Source organism: Onychomys torridus, chromosome 2 (genome assembly GCF_903995425.1).
Source record: "Onychomys torridus chromosome 2, mOncTor1.1, whole genome shotgun sequence".
Classification (NCBI taxonomy): domain Eukaryota; kingdom Metazoa; phylum Chordata; class Mammalia; order Rodentia; family Cricetidae; genus Onychomys; species Onychomys torridus.
In genome coordinates this window covers 37941761-37968405 of record NC_050444.1, presented here as the reverse complement: position 1 = coordinate 37968405, position 26645 = coordinate 37941761, and the positions used below count along the sequence as shown (strand labels likewise).

At 39.0% G+C, this 26645-nt stretch overlaps 1 protein-coding gene across 1 annotated transcript in view; it reads left to right on the top strand.

The window, feature by feature from the left end:
* Nucleotides 1–26645, top strand: part of Prex2 (phosphatidylinositol-3,4,5-trisphosphate dependent Rac exchange factor 2) — a 297248-nt gene that overhangs the window by 217303 nt on the left and 53300 nt on the right. Inside the window, exon 35 of the mRNA XM_036177419.1 lies at nt 16666–16780. Within this exon, the coding sequence (XP_036033312.1) occupies nt 16666–16780 (115 nt within the window). The remainder of the gene's footprint in view (nt 1–16665; nt 16781–26645) is intronic.

The following is a 26645-nucleotide window of genomic DNA, read 5'->3' as shown; positions in this document are numbered from 1 at the left end:
GTTTCTTGGAAAGCCATGAGTTTTTTTAAATATGTCGAAATGTGGCTGTGAGTCTTAATTTAACATTTAATTTTCCTTAAAGTTAATTAGATGTCCCCACCCCCTTCTTTTGCAAGCTATTTAAGTTTAATGGGATGTTTTATTTCCTCTAATTCAAAAGTGCTAGCAATAAAACAAGCTAACTCAAGCCATGTTTTAAATACTGCTTTTAATTAAATGCTTTTAAATATGTTCTCATGTTTTCAATCAAGTATGTCAATGTAACCTTTACAATCTATATTATATGCATAAGAAGTAAGGAAACTGGATGAGGAAATGCTAGAGAGAACAAAGTTTGAAGTTTGAAGTCACCATGGTTATTATATATTTAATACGTTTTCCTTGAGAATAGAAATTTAGTTCTTAGAACACCATTGTGTTTTGTGTTAATTTAAATAACAATAAATAAAACATACCATTTAACTGAAATAAGAAATACTGTTCTCCTCCTCTTGGCCATACAAATTTAATTTGTAAATACAGAACTCATTTTTTTTTTGTTTTTGTTTTTCATTCTCTACAACATTATTATGTGCCATAAAAGTCTTGCTAAATCTTCTGGCAACTTAGACATTACTCCTGTTTCTGGAAAAAAATTAAGTTATTATGAATTTTCATAGTCATATAGATTTTTTATTGTCAAAAGGCATAATGAAAATGGCAATTAATAAGAACAGAAGAGTGCTCATTAAAATTATAGTCAGTTATGTTTACATAATTTTCCTTATTGGACTGGACTCCAAGGACAGCACTAGGTTCTTCGGAAGGTACATCTCAGCTATACACAAAGTTCTACTAAAGCCCCTCCCCATTGCCCTCGTCTTTCTGGTCTGAAGCCACAAACTAGTGTCCTTGCATGAACCCTTGCTCAGTTCCCAGACTGCCTGCTTAGGTAAGCACACTCAAGCACAATCCACAGCCCAGGGACATTGAATTATTAACTCCTGTGGACTATCTGGCATATTGCCTAGAACATAAAACTCTTTCAATACAAGTTATGTATTTATATATTTTTTATTTTATATTATACATGTCACAGGCTCTCTCATACTATCATTTAATGAAATGATCTCCCCACCACCATCATTAGTAGCTATTCATTTTCTGTGAGCTCGATGAGGAACTTGAATGTCTCAGGTATTAATTATTCTGCCCATTGATGGTGGCACATCTCCTTGAGAGCAGATACTGAGATTTCCCCATTAGCTTCCCAAGTATGAAAAGTAATTAGCATTGAAGTATGTCTGTTGGTAGACTGATGCCTCCTGAAATATCACTTTGGTAACAGAAAAACAATTCCTACCCTTTAGCAGGAGTGAACCCTGTCTGTATTTGAAGAAGGCTTCCATTTCCTCCTGTCTATATCAAGGGCCTGGAGATTACTGAGTCTTTTACAACTTTTCTAATTATGTTGAAACTACAAAGTAAAAACATGCCAAACTTGAAAAGAAGGCACAAAGCCAGCTTCCTGTGCGGGGGTTCATGTTGTAGGCATCCTCTGAAACCTTCTACATCATTGCATGACAATTATGATTTTTATTGAAATAATTCAAATTCAGTAATATACTTTAGAAGTGCCATTATGATATGTACTAGATCCAAGATGTTTAAAATTTACCATTTTAATTAGTATTTAATTACTGTTTAAAAATTACCACTTAATTAAAACTACCAGTTCTAATTAATGATCACCTTGCTAGTTTTGAAAAAAATCTGAAAATAATAACTTTCTGTTAATTAATGGCACCTCATTATTTAGTTTACAAATACTGTATTTATCAGCTTTGGAAGAAAATGCGGTTTCTTTAAAGTCAAATTTGAAACATTCCCTTGAAAATCAGAGTTTGTGGCTGGTGATCCACTTCAAGGGAAAAGGATTTACATTGCCAAAGTGTATCCATAACTGATCTGGCTGCTGCCTGCATATGAAATTTGGATTTCTGGGTTCTGTTGTGTGATTCGTGTATTCTAAAAACAAACAAACAAACAAACCTTAATAAAATGTTATTTAAAAAAAAAAAACTATGTTAAGCAAAATATCTTTTAAGGTGAGTGAGATGTTAGGTGTGTCTTTTATCCTGACCTAAAATAACTCACCATTTGAGTAAAAGCACTGCCCTAAGATTTCAGAACCATTTGGGCCAGAGTCATAGCTCCACACTGCTATCATCAGCAGCCTGAGGACTTTGCTTCAGAGGCATCGACTTAAGTAAAGGTGGGGTTCTTTTCTGAGCCACAGAAAAGAAATTGAGAATGAGTCAGAATGAATCAGAATTAGAATTTATTAAGAAGCAATCTTTTTGTAGATTTAAGCATTTAAGGAAAAGATAGTACACACTTGCTTTTCTCAGGAATGAGCTGTGCCTAATTGTTTTAGCAATAGCTGTGTGTAGGATCTGTTTGGCTCCATCAGTGCTTCTCGGAGTCACTAAGGAAAACTTCTCTGTTTTCAGTGAATGACAGCATAGGTTGTTTCTGCAGAGCTTTGGGTATGGTTACAATCTGATAAGGTAAAACCATGGATCCCAGTGGTCACAGAAGGGAGATTCTCAGAATACTGCAGGTTTGAGGTTGGAAAAGGAGAAAAATATATGACCATACATAGTGATACATTCTTAGGCCTTAAGTATAGTTCATTGCTGTTTTAACGTTTTTGTTTTTGTTTTTAAGAAATATTTATTTATTTATGTACATAGTATTCCATCTGCATGTATGCCTACAGGTCAGAAGAGGGCACCAGATCTCATTATAGATGATTGTGAGCCACCATGTGGTTGCTGAGAACTGAACTCAGGACTTCTGGAAGAACAGCCAGTGCTCTTAACCTCTGAGCCATCTCCCCAGCCCAGATATACTTTATCATTTTTTAAAAATTTATTTATTTTTATTTTATGTGCATTGATGTTTTTCCATGGGTGTTGGATTCCTTAGAAGTGGAGTTACAGACAGTTGTGAGATGCCATGTGGGTGCTGGGAATTGAATGCTGGTCCTTTGGGAGAGCAGTCCCTGCTCTAAACTGCAGAGCCATGTTTCTAGCCCCTGTTTTCACATTCTTAATTCAATTTTCTCAATGTAAAATAAATATTATCTCTATGAAGGTAACCTTCACAAGAAGTTTGCTGAGGTTCTTACTTTGAGAGACTTCAACCAGACTCCTAGGTAAAGAGGCTTTTTTACTTTTCATGTTCTCCTAATTTTCCCTATCTTTCTATTGTGCCTCAGTTTTTTCCTGTGAGAAACTGATCCCCACGATTTGATGATGGCCGAAGATCCATTTTTTTTTTAGATCAGGGCAAAGACACTCTGTATTCAGGTACCAAAATGTCAACCTTCTTGGCCTAAGAGGGGGTAAAACAATGTCTAAGGAGCTATGGGACCAGAATGTAATCTTATCATTTGATGGAAATCTGTAAGAAACCATGTCATTATTCCTGCCATCAATGGCACAGATGACACTTCATGCAGCAGATTGTTATGTCTAATTAATAAGATTCACACTGAAAATAGCAAGACCTTTTTATCAAGAGATACATGCTAATGATGCTATCAAATCATTAAAGCATAAGTAGAGAGTGACATAGATTCTGAGTATGTAAATCTTGAGAGCTGAGGACACATGTTGTCCTGGTTCTCAGGTATATATTACAACACCCTAATAATAGTGCTAGTTTCCCTTGAAAATTTCTCAGAATAGCAAGGGAAGGGCTTCCTAGTTTCTGCGTTCCCTTAATTTTCAAGTTTAGAAGTAAGATCCCTTGGGCTATAAAAAAAAAAAAAAAATGACTGTTATATATTAAGAGTGTGACAAAACACAGAAAGATGATTCCAGGAAAAGGAGTCCAGAGTGGAGCAAACTCAATGAAAGGATGTAAGGTTATGGTCATTCAGAGTATCTTATACCAACGGGATCTGAAAGGAAAGCAATGAAACAAACAAAAATATAAAGTAATTTACACCTTTGGATAGGTTCATAACAGCATTTCAGAAGTTAAGACATTTTCTTTTCTTGGAGGAAGCCTTTAAGTCTTCTGAGGGTCATAGGTATAAAAGACCTTGTCTTCAAGATGCACTTGAGGCTGTAAAGGCCCAGAAGGTAGAGTTTTTATTATAGGGAATAAGGCTTTACCTTATTTATTTTATTTCTTTTTGATCCAAGTATGCTAAGTGTCCATTCATCCTGCATATGTGTCAGCAAACACTAGAATGTTTACAGAGAGACAGCTCAGTGAAATCTAGTTGGCGGTCTTTTTCTGGGGATTGCCCTCTCCTTTGTATGGTGTTAAGTAAAGTGGTGACCTGACTTCACCTTCTGCATTAATATAGAGCTAAAGAGAGCAAGACCCAATTATGATTTCTAGTTATAGATTTTAATCTTTTCCCTCAAAGGCATGAGTGACTAGAGAAGTTAATGCTTCTCTTCTCTGGTGACATGAGTCATGGCGTTTATTAATTTTCTACTGATTGTCTTTGGACAACAAAATTTTATGTCCACTTTGAGTCCACCAATGGCCATTTTCTATCTACATCTTTGATTAGCAGCCTATTTCTTCTCTCATCCCTACTTCTGTGTAAGATGTGCTTTCCCTGGGGAGAGTAGTAAAAGAGGTTGTCCCCAGAGTGCTGCATGTTTGGTACTTGTGTCTGTTAGTTTATTTCCTTGATGTCATGAGGAATTGTCCTTCTGATAACCCTTATTGTGTATCACTTCTACTTATGTGGTTACCAGATGGGTTAGAGAAGAAATAAAATTCAGGAGCATGTTTATTGAGAAAAAATTTCTGTTGAAAGTCCTCTTTCTTCTCATACAGAATGAAGAACTAGGAAACCATATTTAGTGTCAGTGTAAACATTAGCACATTTATTTCTTTCCCAGTTAGAAAGCTCTGGTTAAGTTGATAAGCTCAGCTCTGTGAGGCAGGCAAGCTTTTATAGCCTTTGTCATCTTCTGGACACCACTATTGCATTCCTGCCTATCAGTTCCCAAGTCTATATAGCTGCTTCCATCTATAAACAATTGCACATGGGTTTATTAAGGGTTCATCTTTTAAGTCAGATCCACCTGCATACACTTGTCATCCATGGGCTTCACACAAGAGTGGGCTAATTTGTGTGTTTCTGGAACTTGAACAAAGTTAGTAGGCTTACCATGTGGCAAACTTTAAAGATCAGTTTTCGTGATCCCAATAAAGTGCTTCATTTTTTATAATTAACCATTGGTATCTTTTGTTTCCAAAGAAGGTATGAATTTGGTGAGGGTTTAGGACCTCTCTCTAGTGTCCCAGAGTAAGTTAGGTTACCTCAACTCCTACTGTTGCTGTAGCTGTTAGAGCTTGTAAAAGTCCTGGCCTGTCACATGCTATAGAGTATAGCTGAATTACTAAATGGTCTTATTAAATTAAAAACAAAAAAACAAAAACAAAACATGGAGCCAGATATAGGGGTGAAAACCTGAGAGATCAGGGAAATAGGGAAAGCCACAGCTAACCTTACCTTGTCAATTCTGCAACTTCCAAATGCAACTTACTTCCTGTCTACCCACGCCTATATGTGCCTTGTTGTTCTGCCATCTGATTTGCTCTCTCTGTCCGGCTACATCACTTCCTCTTCCTGCCCAGCTCTGTCACTTCCTGTTTGTACAGACCTCCATGGTTAAATAGTGTTGGAATTTAAGGCATGTGCCACCACACCTGGCTCTGTTTCCAGTGTGGCCTTGAACTTCCAGACATCCAGACAGATGCCAAGTGATAGGATTAAAGGCTTGTGCTACTGTTGCCTGACTTTTTTGTTTACTTACAATGGCTGGCTTTTTCCTCTGATCTCCAGGCAAGCTTTATTTATTAAAGCACAATTAAAATATCACCACATTTCAGTACAAATAAAATATCACCACAATAGAGTCCATCTGCTCTGAAGAATGAGCTTCAAGTCTGAGTATGTTCCTCAGCTTCTCGACTCCCATCTATGCTTTCTTTTTCTGCTCTATGAAAGGCAAAGGCTTTCTTCTATATTCTGGATTCTCAAGGCTTGGGCTTGTAACAGTAACTTCTTCAGCTTTTGGAAACACTGTGGTTTACTCATCTATCAGAGGGTTCCAGAGATGAGCTTGAGTAGCCTCCTAAAGTGGTTGAGCTCTGAGGCCAGTGTGCAGGCAATGAGTTCCATAGGACCCAGCCATGCTGCAAAGGCTCCGAGCTGGCTCTGTGCTGTCTTTTAATTAAACCATCAGAGGCTCTTTCTTTTGGAAGTCAGAGTTCATTTGTCCCAGAGTTCAGATTAAACCTAAATTTCCACCTTTGTGGGGCGAGTTGAAACTTTTATTGAGGCACACAATATTCTACAACTCCTAGAAGTTACTTTTATTATATTCTTGTTATCTCTAAGTTTCGTCTTTTGTCAGTCTTTTGGTGACTTAGCTATGAATAGGCTCAAGTTTTCCACTTTCTTCACTTTTCTCTTTGCTTTGGAATAGTCTTTTCCTTCAGGGACAAACTTTCTTTTTTTCTTTTTTTTTTTAATCTAGAAGCAGGGTGTTTGCTCTTTAACTTTCATCACCAAAAATCTTTCATACTCATCCCTTCATTGAACCCTTGTACTATCTATAACTTTCTGCATCTTTTTTTTTCTTATTTGAATAACTTATTTTTTCAAACCAGGCACTTTAATTCTTTAGCTGCTGTATTTTCTAATAGGTCACACCAATCTCTGAATCTCCATGATACCAATGTACATGGGTACTGAACAGTTGCCATACTATCTATCCATTCAAAGATAGATACTCTTATCTAAGGTGTAATATGTCCAAGGGAACTGTCCTTTAATTCAAAGACAGTAAGCTAAGTCATTTTATTTGGAATTTTGGAGTTAAAAAGTATAGCTATTTGAGTCTGCTGAATGGAGAAGTATTGCTCTTTAAGTAATGGCCTTTAGGTCTTGAGCTAATCAGTACTTCCCATTGGCATTTAAACCTGGGAAGGTGGAGCATTATATACAGAACAACAAGGTACCAAAAGATCCTGCAGAGGGTTTCCCATCTCCTCATAACAAAAAGACAAGAACTTCAGGAAGAAATAAAAAGCTTGAGAGAAAATTACATCTCCCAGTCTTCATGTTCAAGGCACACTGGATCATTCAGTTTAGGGGTTCCCATCAATGGTGGTTATGATAAGCACTTTTGGAAAAGGCTGTAGTTTTCAAGGAAAGGAGAGGAGGGAGCCCCTGCTTTCAAAAAGAAAGAAGTAATTCCATCATACCTGCCATGTCAAGAGTTACTCCAGGCTTCTTGATGGATATCTATAGTTGCTTGAGAGGGTTTTCTCTGAGGATCCTTAAGAAGCTTCAGTTCTCCAGGACAACCAGTAATTAGGGGTAAAAACCATCTTCTCCTGCTCTGGGATGGGACACTCATTTCCAATGCCAGCCCTCTTTACCCTAGTCATTAAGACCCAGTCTTTTTTTCTAGTTTCCTGGGAATTCTTCAGTCCCCTTTAGCCTGGGATTTTCAGAAGGGCAGGATCTTTTCTGATTGGAAAACTCACCATCCCCCAGAGCTAAGGCTATCACTGTGGCCTCTTCCTGGGCCTCTTAGGCTGTCATTATTGTGTTCAGTTTTTCAGATCTCCAAAAGTCAAATTTAAAACCTGATGTAGGGGTATCTTGACTGGGGAGACTGGTTTCTGACTCTATTTTGCCATTTATTATTATTATTATTATTATTATTATTATTATTATTATTATTATTTCATTTTTAAAGCTTCCTTTAAGTGTTTGGAACAGATTGATGAAATAAGCACTTAAAAAATATCTGACTCTAAGAAAATTCTAAATACCTTTAATTATAGTAAATGCAATTATATAGATGTTATCTTCAAGATTTGCTTTTATCCATCTTCTTATGACTTAGCCCTTCCTATGAGACAGGCTTTTAAGCCTTCTGCGTTCATCTTTAGTTCTTCCTCTCTTTCCTTTGAATGGGCCCTTTCCTTTAGGGACAAACTTTTTTTTTTTTTTTTAATCTCAGAGCCTTTTCTGATGAATCTTCTTTACCAAAGTCTGTTTCATATTCTTCTCATTGCATTCTCATAATGTGTAGAACTTTCTGTATCCATTTTTTTTCTTACTTGATGCTCCTTTCTGCCTTATTTTCCTTTAAAACCTTAGAATCCAGAAACTGCATATAGAACAGAGGCCAAACATGTTAACAGCCCCAGAGACATTTTTACTTCCTTTTACAGACTCATTTAAATGAACCAATCTATGAGCAATGTAACTCCTATAATAGCAGCCACTCAGAAGGTGCCTTTTAAAGAAAGCAGTAGCCTCTGTTCTGGGTCCATAAGGCAAGAAAGGCGTGATAGAAGTCCCTGCATTTATCCCCTGCCCATCTTCCTCCCCCGACCCAGGTTGCCTGCTTGCCTCTGTCACATGTCAGTCATGTGAGAATGCCTGCCTAGTCATTTCCCCCTCCTGTCAAGCTGACAGCACACAGTTAAGTCATGGTCCCAAACCTTGAAACAACAGAGCATAGCAGGACCACCAGATGATGACAGTCATGTACCCTGGAATATAAGCACCCATCTCCTGAAGACCAACTTGCCTATTCAAGCAAGGAGGACTTCTTTGGACCATATTTCAGAACCAGAACTGAGACATTAATCAAACTTTAGACTGCCTAACCCAAGACTGCCCAACTAAATATTTTTATCTTTTGTTTCAGTCCTCCCCTTTAAGTCTAAAGCTCATGCCAGTAACCAAATATGTGTTTGAGATAAATGGATCTCTTTATTTGTCCCCTCCACTTTAGGCACACTGGTCAGATCTACCCCTCGTTCCTCCCTATCACTTGTATCTTTAATAGATGTACTAGGATTGGTGGCTAAGCATAACTTATTTGGAAACCAGAGCCAGCAATGTTACCTTAAAACTCCAGTTATACTGCAATAACGCACACTAATTTAACATTTTTCATTTATGTGAACATGCACTTATAAACCATTTTGCTGCCAAGAAAACAACATGTAAATGTATAAGGACATGTGAGTACTAAGTCCCAAAGAAACCCAAGACAAATGGCTGACTGCGGTACCTGTTAACATATCCAAGTGGATTTGCCACTCTCTCCTAGCATTGGAAACATTGGAAAGTGCTAGCTACAGTAATGACTTCTCTTGTCACGTCTCACTCCCTACCCTACCCTACACTTCTCCAGCCCCTGAGCTTCACTTCTTTCCCCCCAGATTTTCTTTCCCATGTAACTTAGCCATTTTTGCTATGTGCTCTAGTAGTGCTCCTGGCCCTGGGCTCCTAGTCTCCTTTCTTCATCCTCTTATTGTCTCGTGTTCTGTCTCTCTTTCCTTTGTCTCTCAACATTCCCCACTAACCCCATGGCCTGGTCTGTTCTGCTGGCCACGTTCAGTCTAGACTGTTGTAGATGCCTCTGGCTGTTCTCTCCCTCATATCTACAATAAATAACTTCTCAATCATGCCTGGGATGGTCATGTCCTCATTTTCACCCAGTAAGAGCAATGCATACAAATATGTAGCCATATATAACAATAAATGTAAAAATGAAATTATTTATAACTTTGGTTTAGATTCATCACATACCAAGAGTAGATTGGTATTCTAATTATTTCCTCCATAACACAAAACAATCCTTAACCTAAAATAGGTACTTCTCCAACAGCTCATAATAAAAACAAGATAGTAATTTGCATTTTAAAGGCAAAGAACCTCACCTAATTAACGATGAGCCTCAAGTGAACATGCAATAAGAACTAAAAGGTCCAAGAGAGAAGTTCATTCAGCAGTCTGAAGTAATTCTTCCCATTTTAGAGCTAAACAACACAAGCTGATGCCCTTGGAGTTGGGAATTTTCCTGCAATGCCCTTTTAGACCAAATTCCTTCCTTTAAAAAAAAAGTATAATGAGACCTAAACTATATTCTGCATGTTCTCTAATGTGTCTGAAAGGAAAAGGATAGGAAGAAAAGAAAATAACCTTACCTGGACTACATCACCAGCCTTTCCAGTATTGCCATTAATGGGCATTGGACAGACCCACAGCTTGGGTGGCTAATTTCCCCCTGTGTGTCCCTGGAAACCATCTCTATATAATTGTCTTATTATGCTTCTTTAGAACATTTCAGAAGCATGATTAGTACATGCAGACCTGTATAGTTTAAATTTGTCTTTGCCTTAGAGCAGTGGTTCTCTACTTTCCCAGTGCTCCAACCCTTTAATACAGTTCCCTCATGCTATATTTCATTGCTACTTCATAACTGTAATTTTGCTACTGTTAAGAATCTTAATGTAACTGTCTGATATGCAGGATATAGCTGATATGCCACCCATGTGGGGGTTGCAACCCACAGGTTAAGAACCAACCACTGCCTCAGAAAGTTTGGAAAGTACTTTTGATTAATTTGTGTGTGTGTGTGTGTGTGTGTGTGTGTGTGTGTGTGTGTGTGTGTGTGTGTGTATTAGGAGAATTTAGAACTGAAAGTGGGGAATTATGCTGTTACAAGGAGAAAAGTTGAGGTTGTAAAGCAAGCTAGCAAAGAGGAGAAGGTCTGCAGAGTTCCTGTACCTGAGGCTGCTGGAGTTATAGAAAGTATGGTGTGGTAGCAGGCTAGTTTCCGGAGACGTCAGGAGAATGGCATGTATAGAAGCAGCCATTCTCAATAGGTTTAGGCTTTGTAACTTTCTGCTTTTCAAGGCTTACTTTTCTTGATGTTACCCCAAAGCCACTTCCCCTTGATGGAGCCCCTGGCTGATCACTTGAAGACAAGAGAATGGCTCTGGATGTTGGTAAATAGACCTTCCAGTGATACCTTCACAAATGGCCATGGTTGTTCCATGTGGCTCAGCAATGGATGTTGATAATGCTAGGGGAACACCAATCTTCAGACCTCCAGTTATAGTCTTTAGACATCATGTGGGGCTTTTGACTTTCTCCAAGAAACAGAAAACCCAAGGAGACATACAAGCTAGGGGAGTAGAGGTGCCAGTACTTCCCACATGTTGTCCCTTCATGGTCACTGGAAAAGATGTCAGCGGGAGGAGGTCCTGGGCCAGAGACGCATCTCTGTGCCGCTGCTTGCAGCTGACTAAGGAGTAATATTTGGGGAACTTTACCCATGTGATGCCTGGATTCCCAGCTGGGACTTATTAAGAGGGCTGGCCTAGAGCTAAACATGGGCAGCAATAGAAGGAGAAGGATTAGAGAAAGGTTTGTACATACTCAAAATTGGAGGAAGCCTTTTTAAGAGGGCCATGTGTCCGCGCCTTCAGAAGAATCACATAGAAGGTACTGGTGGTTTCTGAAATTACTGCTCCAAATGTTTCTAGGCAATTCCTCTACCCTTTGGTGACTGAGATCTTGAAGTGCCTTGGATGAGATTCTATCATGGCCTAGTTCCAGTTCTGTTACTGTGATAAATGTGCTGACAAAAGGAAATTTAAGAAAGAAAAAGTGTATTCTGTTTACAGCCCCATCATTGGGGAACTCAAGACATGAACTTGAAGCTTCCAGTTCCAGGTTCCAGCCCCTCACTGAGGGGAGTCAGAGCGGGCACTAGGAGCAGCTAGCCATCGCCAGTGTTGAGAGCAGAGGGAAATGAATGAGCCTATTCCTACTGCACAGCTCACTTTCTTTACTGTTGCACAACTTCTGATACAAACCCAGGGAACGGCACTGCCTGCTTTCGAGCTGCATCGCCTACATTAGGTAATAAACAAAACAGTTCCTACAGACATCTCCACAGCCCACCCTGAGTTGGGCAGTTTTCATTGAAACCATCTTCCAGGAGATTCTAGGTTGTGTGAAGTTGACTATTACAACTCTCCATCACACATTGGTAGAAAGACTGGCCATGAAATTTAAGATACAGTTTTTATTGTAAATGATGTTTATTTTCTTGCATATGTGAGATTCCCAGATAACTGCAGGTTTACAAATGGAAAAGAAGAAATCCCATATTTGGTCATGGGCAGTTAGGCCTTCATCATTGCTATTTTCACATTTTTTTAATTGAAATATGTCTATGTAAAAGGAATATCAACTTTGTCAGCAACATTCACAACAAGTTTTGCTAATTTTGCATGAGTTCTTTACTCTCAGCTCCAAGAGACTTCAACCAGACCCCAGAGTAAGGGGCTCCTGTCCTTTCCTATGTCCCCTTAATTTCCCCCATCTTTCTATCCTGCCTTAATACCACTCGCTTGGCTCCCTGTTTGCTCTGATGCATCTTAATGCACAGTTCTGCTTACATACATCCTGTGACCATACATATGTGTGTACATATAATATAATATAACTAAAGTGTAGTATATATTATTAGAGTGTATTTAACATGAAGTTTGAGCTTAGCTTTATAAAGAATGTCATAAAGGGAGAAACTGGTTTCTCTCTACCCTTTATAATAACTGTTAGTTGAGAAAGATCTCAGTAGCAAAGACAGATCATTAAGGCCAAGACAAATGAAAGAAGATGTTCTGGATAGTTCAGATGGACGTGGAAGACTCCAAAAGAAACAGAAGAGATGGCTTAGTTACTTGAGTTTCAGGTAGAAGCGCCACCCTGAGAGGACCGTGGACTCTCCCCCATGTTCTGTTTTATTGTACCAAACAGAGACAAGCAGTGGCGAAGGCAGAGACAGGAGCATGTCTCAGTGTAGTCATGTAAGGAAGCACCTGTAAAGAAGGACAGCGACCCAGAGTATGTTTTAATGGGATGAGAGGAAGTTAGAAATTTTGTAGATAAGAAACAAATGAGATGGTTAACATACACATAGGTGACAGCAGATTCTGGAGAAATCATCATCATCACTCAGGATGAATATTCTGCTTTCCATGTGGGGCTAACAAAGCATGAGTAAGTGCCTTTATTTGGGAAATGTGGTTTGAATACAATGTCCCCCAAAGACTCAAGTGTTTGAATACATGATTCCCAGTTAGTGGCATTGTTTGGAAAAGTTATGAACCCTTTAAGACAGTGATTTTCAACCAGTGGGTTGCAGCCCCTTTGGCAAACTTCTGTCTCCAAAAATATTTACATTAAAATTCATAACAGTATAAAAATGACAGTTATGAAGTAGCAATAAAAATAATTTTATGGTTGGGGGTCACCACAACATGAGGAACTATGTTAAAAGGCCACAGCATTAGCATGATTGAGAACCACTGCTGTAGGAATTAGAATTTGCTGGAGGAGGTATGTCCCTGGGAGTGGGCTTTCCTTGAGCTTTTATACCCCAGCAACACTTCCTGTTCTCACTCTTTGTTTCTTGTGTGTGATTGAAGTGCGATCACTCATCTTCCTGACTGCCAGGTCTGCCTCATGTTTCCCCTGTCATTGGGGCCTATGTCCCTTTGGAACCGGAAGCTAAAATAACTCCTTTTTTTCTCTAAGTTGCTTTTCGTCAGGGTCTTAGGTTACAACCACGGGAAAGTAACTAACGCTGGGGGAGTAATTTCATCCTGTTCATCCAGGCTTGCCCTTCCTTGAGGGCAGTTTGATCCTTTGTCATAAAGATGACTGTTCATCAGTCCTGACATTCCTAGAATCTGTTGTAACTAGAGAAGAGAGTGAAGTTAGAGAAGTTAGTGTATGAGGCAAAGTAGAGCCAATGTGACACAGTGAGTCAGGCCAGGAACGGGAACCCTTCAGCTTTGACCCTAAGCTTAACAGTCTCCCGCTTCTCTGTGGTTTTACTTCCTCTGTGTAAAAACAGCTGGCAACTATGGTCTGAAAACATTAAATGGAAAATTCTAGAAATCAATGATGCATGGTTTCAATTACACACTATTTTGAACAGTGTGATGTTTGCCTAGCCCAAGCCTGAATGATCAGTCTGTCCATGCTTGTATAAGCCACCTACCCATTAGTCTCTCAGTTGACTTCAGTTATCAGGTCACTGAACTGTACAGGGTCTCAGTGTTCTAATGAAGACTTTTTAGGGCCTGTGTTAATGACTTGCCAAATGGTCTTATTAATAAAAAACATGAACCAGAAATTGGGAATAAAGCTGAGAGATCAGAGGAATAGAACAAGCCACAAGCCAACCTCACCTCACTGACCTTCAGTCTCCAAAGAAACCTACTTCCTGTATACCCACGCCTATATTCCTTTCTGTTCTGCTAACTCATTTCCTCTCTCCACCCAGCTACACCATTTTTTTTACTGCCCAGCTCTGTCACTTCCTGTCTGTTTGTACAGACCTCCAGACTGCTATGGTTAACTAGTGTTGGAATTTAAGGCATGTGCCAACCACACCAGGCTCCATTCCCAGTATGGCCTTGATCTCACAGAGATCCAGACAAATCCCTGCCTGCTAAGTGACAGGATTAAAGGCGTGTGCTACCATTGCCTTTCTTCTATATAGTGGCTGGCTTTTTTCTCTGATCTCCAGGCAAATTTTATTTGGAGACACAGATAAAATATCACCACAGGCCTGCCTTAAAAGCCTTCTTTTTAAAGTTCAGAAGAGATACTGCCATAAGCAAGGGAAAAAATAAGTATCTGAGGATGAAGGAATGAATCTACTCACACTGTGTTTTTTCAGTCCATGTCTCTTTATTCTCTCTTTTTTCTCCTAATTTTTTTTTTTGGCCTAATTGTCTATAATTTCTTAGCTCTACTTCTCTGTTCTCATCTTCCTGCTTCTTCTCATCTTGCTTAATTCTTTCTTCTTTCACAGGAGGCTTGAAGCAATAGCAAAAGTTAGAAGAATTATCTCTCATTGGTCAAAAGCACATTCCTAGGGTAAGCAATAAGGAGTGGAGCCATTTGCCATGGCAACACATTTTCAAGGTTTCAGGACTAAGAGGGAGGGCTATAGTGCCCAAATGAGACAGACTTTGAGACATAGGTCTATTGTCAGTAGACTTGGCAAGGGAAGAATCAGCATGCTTTTCTTAGGGTGCTTTGTGTTACTAATCTTGGTAGATACCTGTGACTCTGATTTTATGCATAACTGTAAAGCTTTAAACTTACGGTCTATTTACAAAGGCCTTTAGTCTAGTTGAACTTGCTTTAAGGTAAATGTGAGGTAAATGTGTGCAGTTTGAATTAGACTGAGGTGAGACTGTTATTTTTGTTAGTCTGAGTAAGAGGAACATGGCAGGCTTTAAGTGTCTACAGTCTCATAGGACAAAAGATCTGACTATGAAGCATATCCTAGTATATTTTCTATATATCTAATTATACAGCTAAATAGTCTCCTGATCACCCACAGATATATGTATCCATAAGACTGAGTGTAATCAAGAGATTACATATGCACATTTTATGAAAATGTGTGGTAATGGGGAGTTATCATGGCTGTTATTACACAGGAAATTGTAGATGGAAGAAACAGTATTCAGAATTGGTGGCCTGAAAGCCTTGCTCAACAGCTCACCCCATCAAAGAACATTTGTCTGGTGGGTTGACATCTGAATAATCAATTGCTGTAAACTGTAACTGTGTCATGCCCCCCAGTAGATCATGACAATGGCGCCTGCCAGAGTTCAGTCTCAACTAGCCCTGATTTTAATGAGTAATGACCCCAACGTGCAAAAATAGTGATGCTGACAACTGGGACGTGCTAAAGCGAGGCATAGAATGCTACCTTCTTGGGAAAAGGTTAACACCCTTGACTAAGAAGAGAGAGTAAGACTAATTCTTCTACCCATAACATTGTGAGGTTGAAGAATTCTTGTGCTTCTGCTATCACACTGCAGAAGTTAAAGCCCCACAGTTCATAAGTGCTTAGTAAAAATGGAAAGGGCATTACAAAAGTGTGTGTGTGTGTGTGTGTGTGTGTGTGTGTGTGTGTGTGCGCGCGCACGCGAACGCGCTTAAGCACAATCCCTAGTTTCAGCATCTACTGCAGGTCTGACTTAGAATGCATCCCATGGAGAAAAGAGAGACTATTGTGTGCATATCCATGGAAACAAATAGGGAGAAGGGTCTGATTATAAGGGTGGACAAGGAAATAAGGATGAGTGTTGTTGTATATATTAATCTCAGTGGCTTGTGTAGGGATCAGAAGCTGTTATGATTTTGCACCTTCCTCTTCATGGTGCAGAACAGGGAATGTGCATGTAAATACAGACTTCTGTCCCCACCCCAACTCTAACCTCTCACCCCCCACTCCAGTACAGGTACACACACACACACACACACACACACACACACACACACACACACACAATGCAGGCTTCAGTTTGGGGTACAAATTCCTCTTACAAAAGACTAAGTTTTACTTTGTTTTCAGAATACTTCCTGTGTCTGCAGTTTCTCAAAATAATCAGCTGAAAATAACCCTTGTATTTTGGGATAGCATATTCTAGTCTCCTACAATGCATTCAAAAATGTTTCAAAAATAGAGGCTAGTTGAAACCAGACATTTCCTTTGCCTACTTCACAACAACAACAGCAAAAAAAAAAACCCAAAAAACAAATTTCACCAACTGTTTGATATATATTTTGAGAGCACATGGCACATTTTCATTCATTTTTGGAGTCGTTTGTTGCATATGTGTTCATATGCGACACTCTGGTGTATCTATTGAAGACTAGTAGGACTAGAGGAGGCAGAGACGAAGTTACAAGACTGCATGTCAACTGTTGACTTGTTTCTGCAGCCTTGGAAAGCATGGAAGGATATTACTATGGAGACCACATTTCCGTGGAAGAGTTTCAAGCCCAGATAAACACGGCCTCCCTGGAAAAGGTCAGACAGTACAGTCAGAAGCTCAGGTATGTGGCCTCCACTTGTGCTGACATCATTTCCTTTTCTTTAGGTGGTGCGTTTTGGCCGCATGAGCAGAATTTGTAACATTTTCATTGGCTTAGATTATTGATATTTCCTTTGGGTATTGATAATGTTTAATGTCTCAAATACCCTAATGGCTATGCTCCCATGAAAATGAATAAGAAAAAGAATCTTGGAATGTTTTATGCTGAGGTTTTAATTTCTGAAGAAAATAAAGGGTTGTAATTAAAGTTCTGCAGATTGTTTCCAGGGGAAATGTAATTGTTGCGTGTCACGGTGGCATCTACAGAAAGGGTCATTGGATTGCTGGGAAAATACATTCCTCCACTCGCCATTAAACAGCTGCCCCCTCATGTAGGGAGAAAAAAGGCTCCATATGAAGATGTGACAGCTATGTGCTTGTTGTTGGAAACTGTATCTATATCCAAATAAGTCACGCTTGAATTTTAATATTATATTTCTTCCTACATTGTTACTGTGTAGTATTATAGCTCTTAGCAGAGTTGGAAGCCTTTGAGGATGGACTCTACCCTCATGGTTGGCTTTGAACCTAACCTATTTCCCTAGTAATGCTACAAAAGGAAAAGTCAGCTTCCTTTCCTTAGGATTTAAAGTAATATATGGAAGAAGGGAGATATGAGGGTTTGGTTGAGACTCATTAAGGGAAAGCTCCTCCCTCCTGACCCAAAGAATGGAATTTGAGTTCTGCCCAGGCCCTGCTTGGGACTTGGCCTTCTGATCTGCCCTAAGATTAGAGCATTGAGTACTACTGAACCCTGCAGCTGGGCCTGTCAGTCACCTTACTAGAACACTAGAACTGAAGATATGCTGGGGAGATGGGAGGAATAGTTATCTTCTCATTGGGATGATGTACTTGTACTGCACAGAAGCCCCTTGTGCCCCATGCCACACTGCTAAGCATGCCTGGTTTTGTTGGTTAGTTTTTCCTCCTTTTGGATCCTAGTCCGAAAGCTAAGCACACTCAGGGCTTTATTTTTTTAAACCTGTGTCTGAAGGTGTCCCATCCCCTCTGCTTCCACCATGCAGCTGCTTTGCTAAGAATAAAGGCATTCGTGGACCCAAATTCAACATGGAGTGGCTTTTTCTTCCTCTCCATCTCCCTCCTCCACGCAGCTTCTGAGATTTACACCCTGCCTGTCCTGTTGTTTTTTCTTCTAGACTCTAATAAAATGATCCTCAAGATTCCTTCTCTGACCATTTAAAAATTCTCTTATTAGCAAGACTAAGAACCCAAAAGGGGAATCACAGATTTCCTTGATAATACAATGGCAAGAAAAATGAACCATAGCTAGTGGAAGGGAACTGGATTGTAACTTAGAAGCTTTTATTTTCCACAATTATTAGAAGATATTTCTCTCTTATGAGTGAACTGGTTGACAGATCACTTTTAAAATTACTTGACACATTAAACTTTAAAAAAAAAATGCTTAGAGTTAGCATACCAAGTGTTATATTTCATTATAGCATTTTCATATGTACATATGGCAATATCCTTTATTCCTATTCATCCCTCTCCCTTGGGGTCCTCTTTCAGTACTTTGTCCCTTCTCTCTGCCCTCCTCTGATCCCCTTCCTTCCAACTAAATTCTTCACTCCTCTATTTCTGTGTCTCCTGTATTCCATTACTATGTTTTCCTTATTCCCTCCCTCTCTTAAATCTCTTCCTCCACTCTCATGATCCTCTTTATAATTTCATGATTTTGCATGCACGTGCATGCGTGCATGTGTGCGTGCGTGTGTGTGTGTGTGTGTGTGCGCGTGCGTGCGTGCGTGCGTGTGTGTGTGTGTGTGTGTGTGTGCGCGCACATACACACAAGTGCGTGTGCTGGGAAGGAGAACATGGGGACACCAGAGAGATGAAAATTTATAGTGCCATCCAGTAAGACAGTGTGGTCCCTATCTTTAAGAGTCTGGTTTAGTTTACTTAACGTTTATTTTTAAAGGAGAAAAGCTGTTCTAGCTTGAGTCTTTGTAACTCAAAAATTATATTGTGCCTCCCTGCCACACGCATATGTGACCACTCTGAAGATTAAATTAATTCCTAAAATGAACAGCAGGGATGTGTGTTGGTCCCAGTGATTTTTTAGTAAAACTTACCTGACTGGTTTCACAACCTGGCCTTGTATGCTCTCTGCTTCATCCATCATCTATCATTTTTAGGAAGCTTTAATCCCCCCCCACCTTTCAGTTACTTATTTTCTCTTCCGTAACAAATTTGTCTGAGATCCTAATGATTCAGATTTGGATTGGCTTAGACTGTTTCAATTTTACTTCCTTTTCTGCATCATGGTTTCTCAGAGCTATAAAATGTACTTACTCCTTTCATAGCAAAGAAAAATGTTAACCTTAAATCCATAATCAATTTGTTCCTAATTTCCCTGCCTAAGAAGCATTGGTTTAGGAAGCTTAAGTTCAGTCTTGAGAAAAATCTTTCCATTGATGATTGTTAGAGGAGAATTTTGCCTTCCCAACTGGTGAAATATATTCCTAGGTTGTCTTTGAACTAGAAACAAAATTGAATCATTTCTATAGAACACACAGCCTTGAGCATACATCCGTAGACTGATTTTAAGAAAATGGACCACTGTTGAAGCATCCTACTTAACCTTGTTTCAAAACACACCAGTCTTGTTTTCATCCACTCAGGATTGTGCTTCCAGACCATGCCACCCTCCTATTTGAAGATCTTTAATGATTTGTTATGGCCTCCAAGAGAAATATCAAGCTCCTGAGTTAGCAATGAAGCTCTTTCATGCCCTAACCCTCTACTTCCTTTCTCTGCAGATACATCCGTCATGTTCTCCTTCTGGACCCCCATTCTTCATCAGCATCTGCCTTCTCTGTCTCCCAGCTCTTGAGAAGGCGGTGCTTATGATTCACCTTCTCATATTGCTACAGTCTTCTTTATATTCCTTTATTGTAGACTTGGAATGAATCCTGGGCAGTGGACATTTCAAAAGATGCCTAGGAGTTTAATATACAGCCAGAACTGAACACCAATTCCTAAATCAGAAGTTCTTAAAGGACAGTCCCTAGGCCAGCAATGTCAGTGTTGTCTGCAAACTTCTGAAAAACTCTTGTGTTCCCACTGCCTGGGTTATCACTAGCCTCCCACTTGAGTTATTCTTTTTCTCACTCAAATTTCAGAACTACTCTCCAGACCCGAATGACTGAGCAGTTCCTCTCCCAACTTTTTATTTTCCTTTTATGCTAATTATAAATGTCAATTTTTCTTCTAGATGGTAAGTTATCATTATAGATCTCTGGCCCTCTTTATAGTAATATAAATTCTGTGAGTTGAGGGGTTAGCCGACTTTAGTGTCCCCTCTTGTAGTCATCAAAATTTTTTGTATAAAAAGCAAAAGACAACTTGCATAAAAAGCTCTCCACAGATGTGTATTGAATTGCATTACTGGTGTTGGTTTCTTTTGAATTGCTGTGACAAATCCCGAACTCAAATAACTTGAGAGAAAAGTCTTGAGTCATGCCTACAGGGACATAGTGCATCATGGATGTGGATTAGGAATGTGAGGTGATAGCTCCTTACTTCTTGGGGGTCAAGTGACAGAGAGTATAGGCCCAAGCCGGAAGTAAATATAACATTCAAGGCCGAACTTTAGTGACCTACTTCTGTCAGCTAGTATGCACATTGCAAAGCTCTGCCTTGCAAACAACAGTGCCACCAACTGGGACCAAATTATCCAATCACATGCTCTGTGTGTGTGTCGGGGGGGGGGGGGCATGCCACATGCCACATTCAGACTCTAACAATGGTATTTATATTGAACTAGCAGAAAGCAATGGGAAGGAAGACATAAAGTTCTCAGCTCTGGGAGTCTACTTTAAACAGAAGTTTAGATGTGTGTGTATATACATACATATACATATGCATGTATGTATGTATGTATGTATGTATGTATATCTGACAGGATATTTATTGATGATTATGAAGGAAATAGCAGAAGTGTTGTACACTATTCTGCTCTCAAAATATTTTAATGTATCTCTCTTTAAGAAAGGTTTTTAGAAGTGGGTACTCTTTGGTTATGTGTATATACATAGAGAGAGAGTCTGTTTGCCCTCCTTGTTAACACATTTGATTTCCTGTGCACAGGAAGGCAATTGTCTTCCTACTTGCCGAAGTGCCTTTTCCTCTTGCTTGTTTGCTTAAATATGTAGTCAGTTTCCTCCTTAATTTTTTTCCCTATGGCTTTGCACAGATACTTCTTAGTTGCTTCAGGAATCTGCTTTTGTTTTTTAGAGCCAGGAGGTAATATTGACCATTCAGGAGCATTGACTGATCCTCTTACAAAGGACATTTTTTTCTTTTTCTTTTTATCATTCCTCATAACCCTAGTGCCCCTTTCACTCTTCCAGTAGAACTCATTTAATTCTGAACATTGTTTTATTTACTCTTTGGATTTCAGAAACATCTTTTTGACCTTTACCTGTGTGATTAGAAAACATTCCTTAGATGACAAGCTTCAGAAAGTAAACTCAAGCTAGCATAAGCAAAACAATGTATTGACCATGTGATGCAGACATCCAGGACTGTGGTGACTTCGGTCTTGGGTATAAGTCTTCTTCCATTCTGTTTGGTTCCCCTTTCCTCTGTGTGGATCCATTTAATTCTCTCATCTGGGCAAATATGTTCACTATAGACAAATGTTACATATAGAAGAAGAGACAGTGCCCCCTGCTTGCCCAGCTCTACTAAAGGACCCAGGAGGGGCTTGTAGCTAGAGCTTAGCTGTCTGCTCCTTTCTGAGGGGCTTCAGTATGATACACCAGTGGACTATTAAGTGACAGTGAGAAGGGTACTGTGCAGCTAGAAACAGTGGGTTCTATTGCTTTAGAGCAGCCAAGAGTAAATGGGTATAATTGTCTAGCAGAAAATGACAGGCATCAAACCTACCAAATGAGGTCACCGTCCATGATGGGGTGGAACTTTGCAGTGATGCTTCTGTATTCCTATAATTAACCCTCCAAGTGTGATCTGTAAGCAAGCCATGTAAAGTTAGACTGTGATAAAGTCCAGCACCATGGTCTGGTCCTTTTCTGAAGATGCCTACTTGGCTCTTTATGAACAAGGCTGAGCTAGCATAAATAGTCCTAAGATGTTTCGAAAATATAAACTCCTTCCTGGACCCAGCCAGAAATCATTATTGATTGATTTAGTTCTGTTTATAAAATAAGAACTACAACTGAAATGTTTAACTATGAAATTCTGACGAATTCTTAGTTAGGGAGTATTGCTCACCCTGACTTCAACCCCCTTATCTACTCCAGGCCCTCTCAGTCTCTCGGTCTTTTTTCTTTTTATTCCCCCTGGCCATGATCCATCCTCTGCATCAGCCTCATTTTGCCATGCCCTACTTAAAGGCAATTTATCATTACTAAATCCTTTCATTTTAATTCATTCTCTATTGCAAAAAGCACCACAGTGTGTCGAGTAAGGATGTAAATTGTAAATGTGAACAATGTTCCCTATAGCCAAGGAGTCCTTGAAGTTTCAGGTACTTGGGAAATTATTTTTTAATATTACTTTAGTGTAAAATGAATAGTAAAATCAAACAAAATAAAAAGGAAACAAGTCTGCATTAGCTGATGTCATTTATTATTTATATAAAGTGACAGCTTCATACTGAATATTTTAGGGCTGATGATCTGGGATATCTAAATGTAAATCCATCACTGTTACAGAATATGAGAAATTTATTCAAAGCAATGATTCTCTTAAGATGTGTCTTTCTGAGTAAAGAATGGCACATGCCCTTTAAAAGGTTTTTTTTTGGGGGGGGTGGAGACTGGAAGGACCTGGGTTTGTTTCCCCCCCACACACCCATTACATGAACTATAATTCCAGTACCAGGGAATCCCACACCCTTTTGTGGCTCTATGGGTATCTGAACTCACATGGTGCACATATGGACAAATAGGCACATACACTACACATAAATAGAAAAAAAACTTTTAAAGGCCTTTTGAAAATCAAAATATGCTTTTGATAATAAAGAGAAGAAATGTAGTGATTTTATGTCATAAAGAAATACTCTACATACCCATCTCAGAGCCACATGTTTTGGACAGTATTTTCAACTGAAAAATGACAGCCAGAAGGATGTGTTTTGATTATCCCCATGGTAGCATTTTCGTGAAGCACCTCTCCATCCACATTCACAGAGAGAATTATGTCAGTGACTGTGCACTCCTGACATGGGGCAGTTATGATGCATGATGTGGATGAACTGTCATTTCACATTTTTAGGTTCAGCTATCAAATGGGGAGAAAATGGAGGGCTAGTACACTTTCAGCTTTGGTATGCTTCTGAGTCCCTGGCTTCATAGCTCATGTCCTTCTTTTTCTTACTTTGGTGGCCTTACATGAGACACTGCTATAGCTGGAGAGCTTCTCTCCAGGTGCCACCAAGCCCCTGCGGTCCCACAACCCAAACAAGTATAAAATAATCACTCAGACACTTATATTACTTATAAACTGTATGGCTGTGGCAGGCTTCTTGCTATCTACTTCTTTTATCTTAAATTAACCCATTTCTATTAATCTATAACTTGCCACGTAGCTCGTGGCTTACCTGTACCTTACATCTCGCTTGTCATGATGGCGGCTGGCAGCTCTCCCCCCCTCTGCCTTCCACTTCCCAGAATTCTCTTCTCTGCTTGTCCCACCTATACTTCCTGCCTGGCTACTGGCCAATCAGTGTTTTATTTTAACCAATCAGAGCAACACATTTGACATACTTGAACATCCCACAGCACCCTGCTGCCCATTCCTTTGTTGTATAGCAAACAGTGCAGTTGAGTTTGAAGTGGAAAATATTATTTCCTATTGATGAGTGTATGTGTAAGCCATAATCAATGAAAGTACCAGCTACAATGAGCAATCAGGTGAGTGAGCAATAGAGATCATTAATTAGCATGTAAATTATTTCTGTCTTTAAATTATTTCTCTGTATAAAGTAGCAGCTTTCAGAGTTAAATGATGTATATTTTAAAACTATACACAAACCTAATTATTCATCTCCTTGGTGGTATTTCTGTAGTTTTTATTCTGCCTTTCAGCACAGTTGGGTTTTTGTTGTTGTTGTTTTTGTTTGTTTATTTATTTACAGCGTCCCTAATGTGGCATCTCTACAACTAGCTGTAAACCAACTGTGTACATTCAGCTCCTTTCTGTTTGCAGAATGAGAATACAGAATTTTCAGGGTTTTATATGAGGAGTGATGCTCCCACGGGAGGGTGGTAAACCAAGTCTATGAGGAATTTGAGTCAGTTTAGGATGCTTATGCTTTTTCTAGGTTTCCTTCTTAGGTGAGAGCTGTGTGAAGGATCCACAATTTAGGAACTATAGGTTTTACTAAAATGACTTATTTTCCCACAGAGGAAAAGTATACACATTCTGGGGACTTAACCATTTATTCAGCAAATGCCACATGCCTGCCATGAACCACAGGCAGCATGCTGGTGCATTGCAGCAGCTAAGAGTCTGCCTGCCAGGAACATTTGCCTTTGGGTTAAGATAAATGCTAAACAAAATTCTCTCTAACAATTAGTGAATATATCTGAGACAAACAAAATGTAGACATATATGCAAGAAGAGAGTCCACCCCAACTGTGGGGAGGATGGTGAATGGTGCTTTCAGGAACTGATTGCTTAAGGAAGGTTCTTTAAGCTGAGATCGGAAAGCAGAGAGTGATAAGTGGTTAGGGGAGAGGGTCTGTGAGGTAAATTTGGCAGGGGTGGCCATTATTTTCCAAGAGAGGGAATAACATTTGCAAAAGTCTAAAAGGTAAAGGGATAATTTCTAAGGTATAACCGAGGCTCCAGCTCATGCGAGAAGAATGTGAAACTGATATGTAAACAGAAACTATATGTTTTACCCATTTTACCCTTCAGCTCCTCTCCAAATTCTGCCAATCCATCCTTAACCCAGGACACACTTCAGCTTCTTCTCCTTTTGTTGGAAGTGAAATTATTTTGTAATTTTTAGAACCCATCTTCCTGCAGGATGCCTTCTGTTACATCTAAAGCTGTAATTAATCAACTTCATTCAAAACTGAGCAACTTTTTGAATTGCATTAGTTTTGTTGGGCTTAGGGAACTATTTATCTGACTTCTGCAATAGGATGAGGAAAAATGGGTCTTAGTATATATGCCCCAAATACTTGTATTGAATTAGAAATCATATTAGTTGTAATGTATGGCCATACTATGGTCACATTATTATTATATTGAATTTATTCCACTATCCAGTCTCCTTTGTTTTATATCCAAAAATTTTCAGACCATTTGAAGGGGACAGATGCTGGCTCTGTTGGATATCTCTCCAGAAAATTTATCAGTATAGTCAAGGTTCATAAATTTCACATGAGATGAGAACAGATAAAGTTGAAGTTGTAGTGACATTTTGAGAGCAACATATCTCTTTTTTATTTGAAAAGTACTGTAATTCTATGAAAGCTGACACCATTGTTTTACTGAGAAGGCATGTGTATTAATGTGTTAATCTTGTTTAACTCACCTGGGCTGTACTTTTTGGATTCAGACACCTTCATTTGCCCTTGAGAACTTATACCTGTAATTAATATTTATTTTACTTTTACCTTAAAGGAATTCTTAATGTAATATTTTAGTAAGGGGAATACATGGGATTAGAATTCCTAGCCTACAAATTTTCACATTTTTGTGATAAATCTCTGTATGTGGTAATATTTATCAGAAAGAATAGTTATATAGTCTGACAAGTAGAAGCAGATAAAATCATCTTTATTTTCTGAGCGTCTTTGGGAGGGAAATCATCTCTACCTAGATGCTAAGAAACTAGTGTTTTCCATCTAGAAACTGAGGAAAAGCTACTGTTTTCCATCTCCAAGCTAAGAAAAGACACTTTGTTTTTGCCAAAGTAAAAGGAAGATCAAAATACTTTGTGCTCATAACTGCTTTTAGAAGAAATAAATGCAAGTTGAATATGTCAAAGAGAAAATAAGCCCACCCCCAAAGAATTAGTTAAGGAAATATACTGTCTGAGGAAAAATGTCTAGTGCTTATGGAAGCAAAATTGATTTTTCACTCTGCTGACTTTTCTATCTGATCACAAGGACAATCTTAAAATGGCATAGTCAAGGCATTTTAGTCCAGCTTTTTTTATGAATGTTTTTCTTATTGCTTTTGCTTGGTTCCTTTTTTGCTGGCATTTCAGATTTTGTTTTGTGGATGGATGTACCATGGAAGGTGAATAGGTAACTATAAATTACTTTTAGCTTGATCCTAGAGACTTTGATACCAGAGGCATGCCTCTTAACTTAGAAGAAAAGGCTATGGCTTCACTGAAACCCTTGCTGGTGATGGGAAGCACAGCATGATGTTTGTAAAATTAGCTGCCTGGTTAGATAGCACAACTTCCACAGAAGGCAGGTTCTGTGTTTAGTAGATGCAAGTTTGTGAAACCTGCCAGTCATGTTGACTTTGCTTAGATTTTAGTCCAAATAATTCCAATTTCCATTGCTAGCCAGTTCCTATATCTGTCTGTTGGTGTACCTTAGATCTCAATCCTTAAAGGTGATATCTTCTCATCTCTTCTCATTTAGTCTTTTTCACTTTGCCTTCCCTGTTGTCTCTATGATGACTTCCATTAACTTGTATTTTTGTATTATTTAATTCTCTCTCTCTTTTTTTTTCCTTTTTGCCCGTTTGTTTTTTCCTTTTTGGTTTACAAATTAACAATAAAATGTCTACTAATAGATGATTATCAAGGGTATATATATAGAGAAATGCCCAAAGGTGGGTCAGCCATACCAGGATGCAAGATG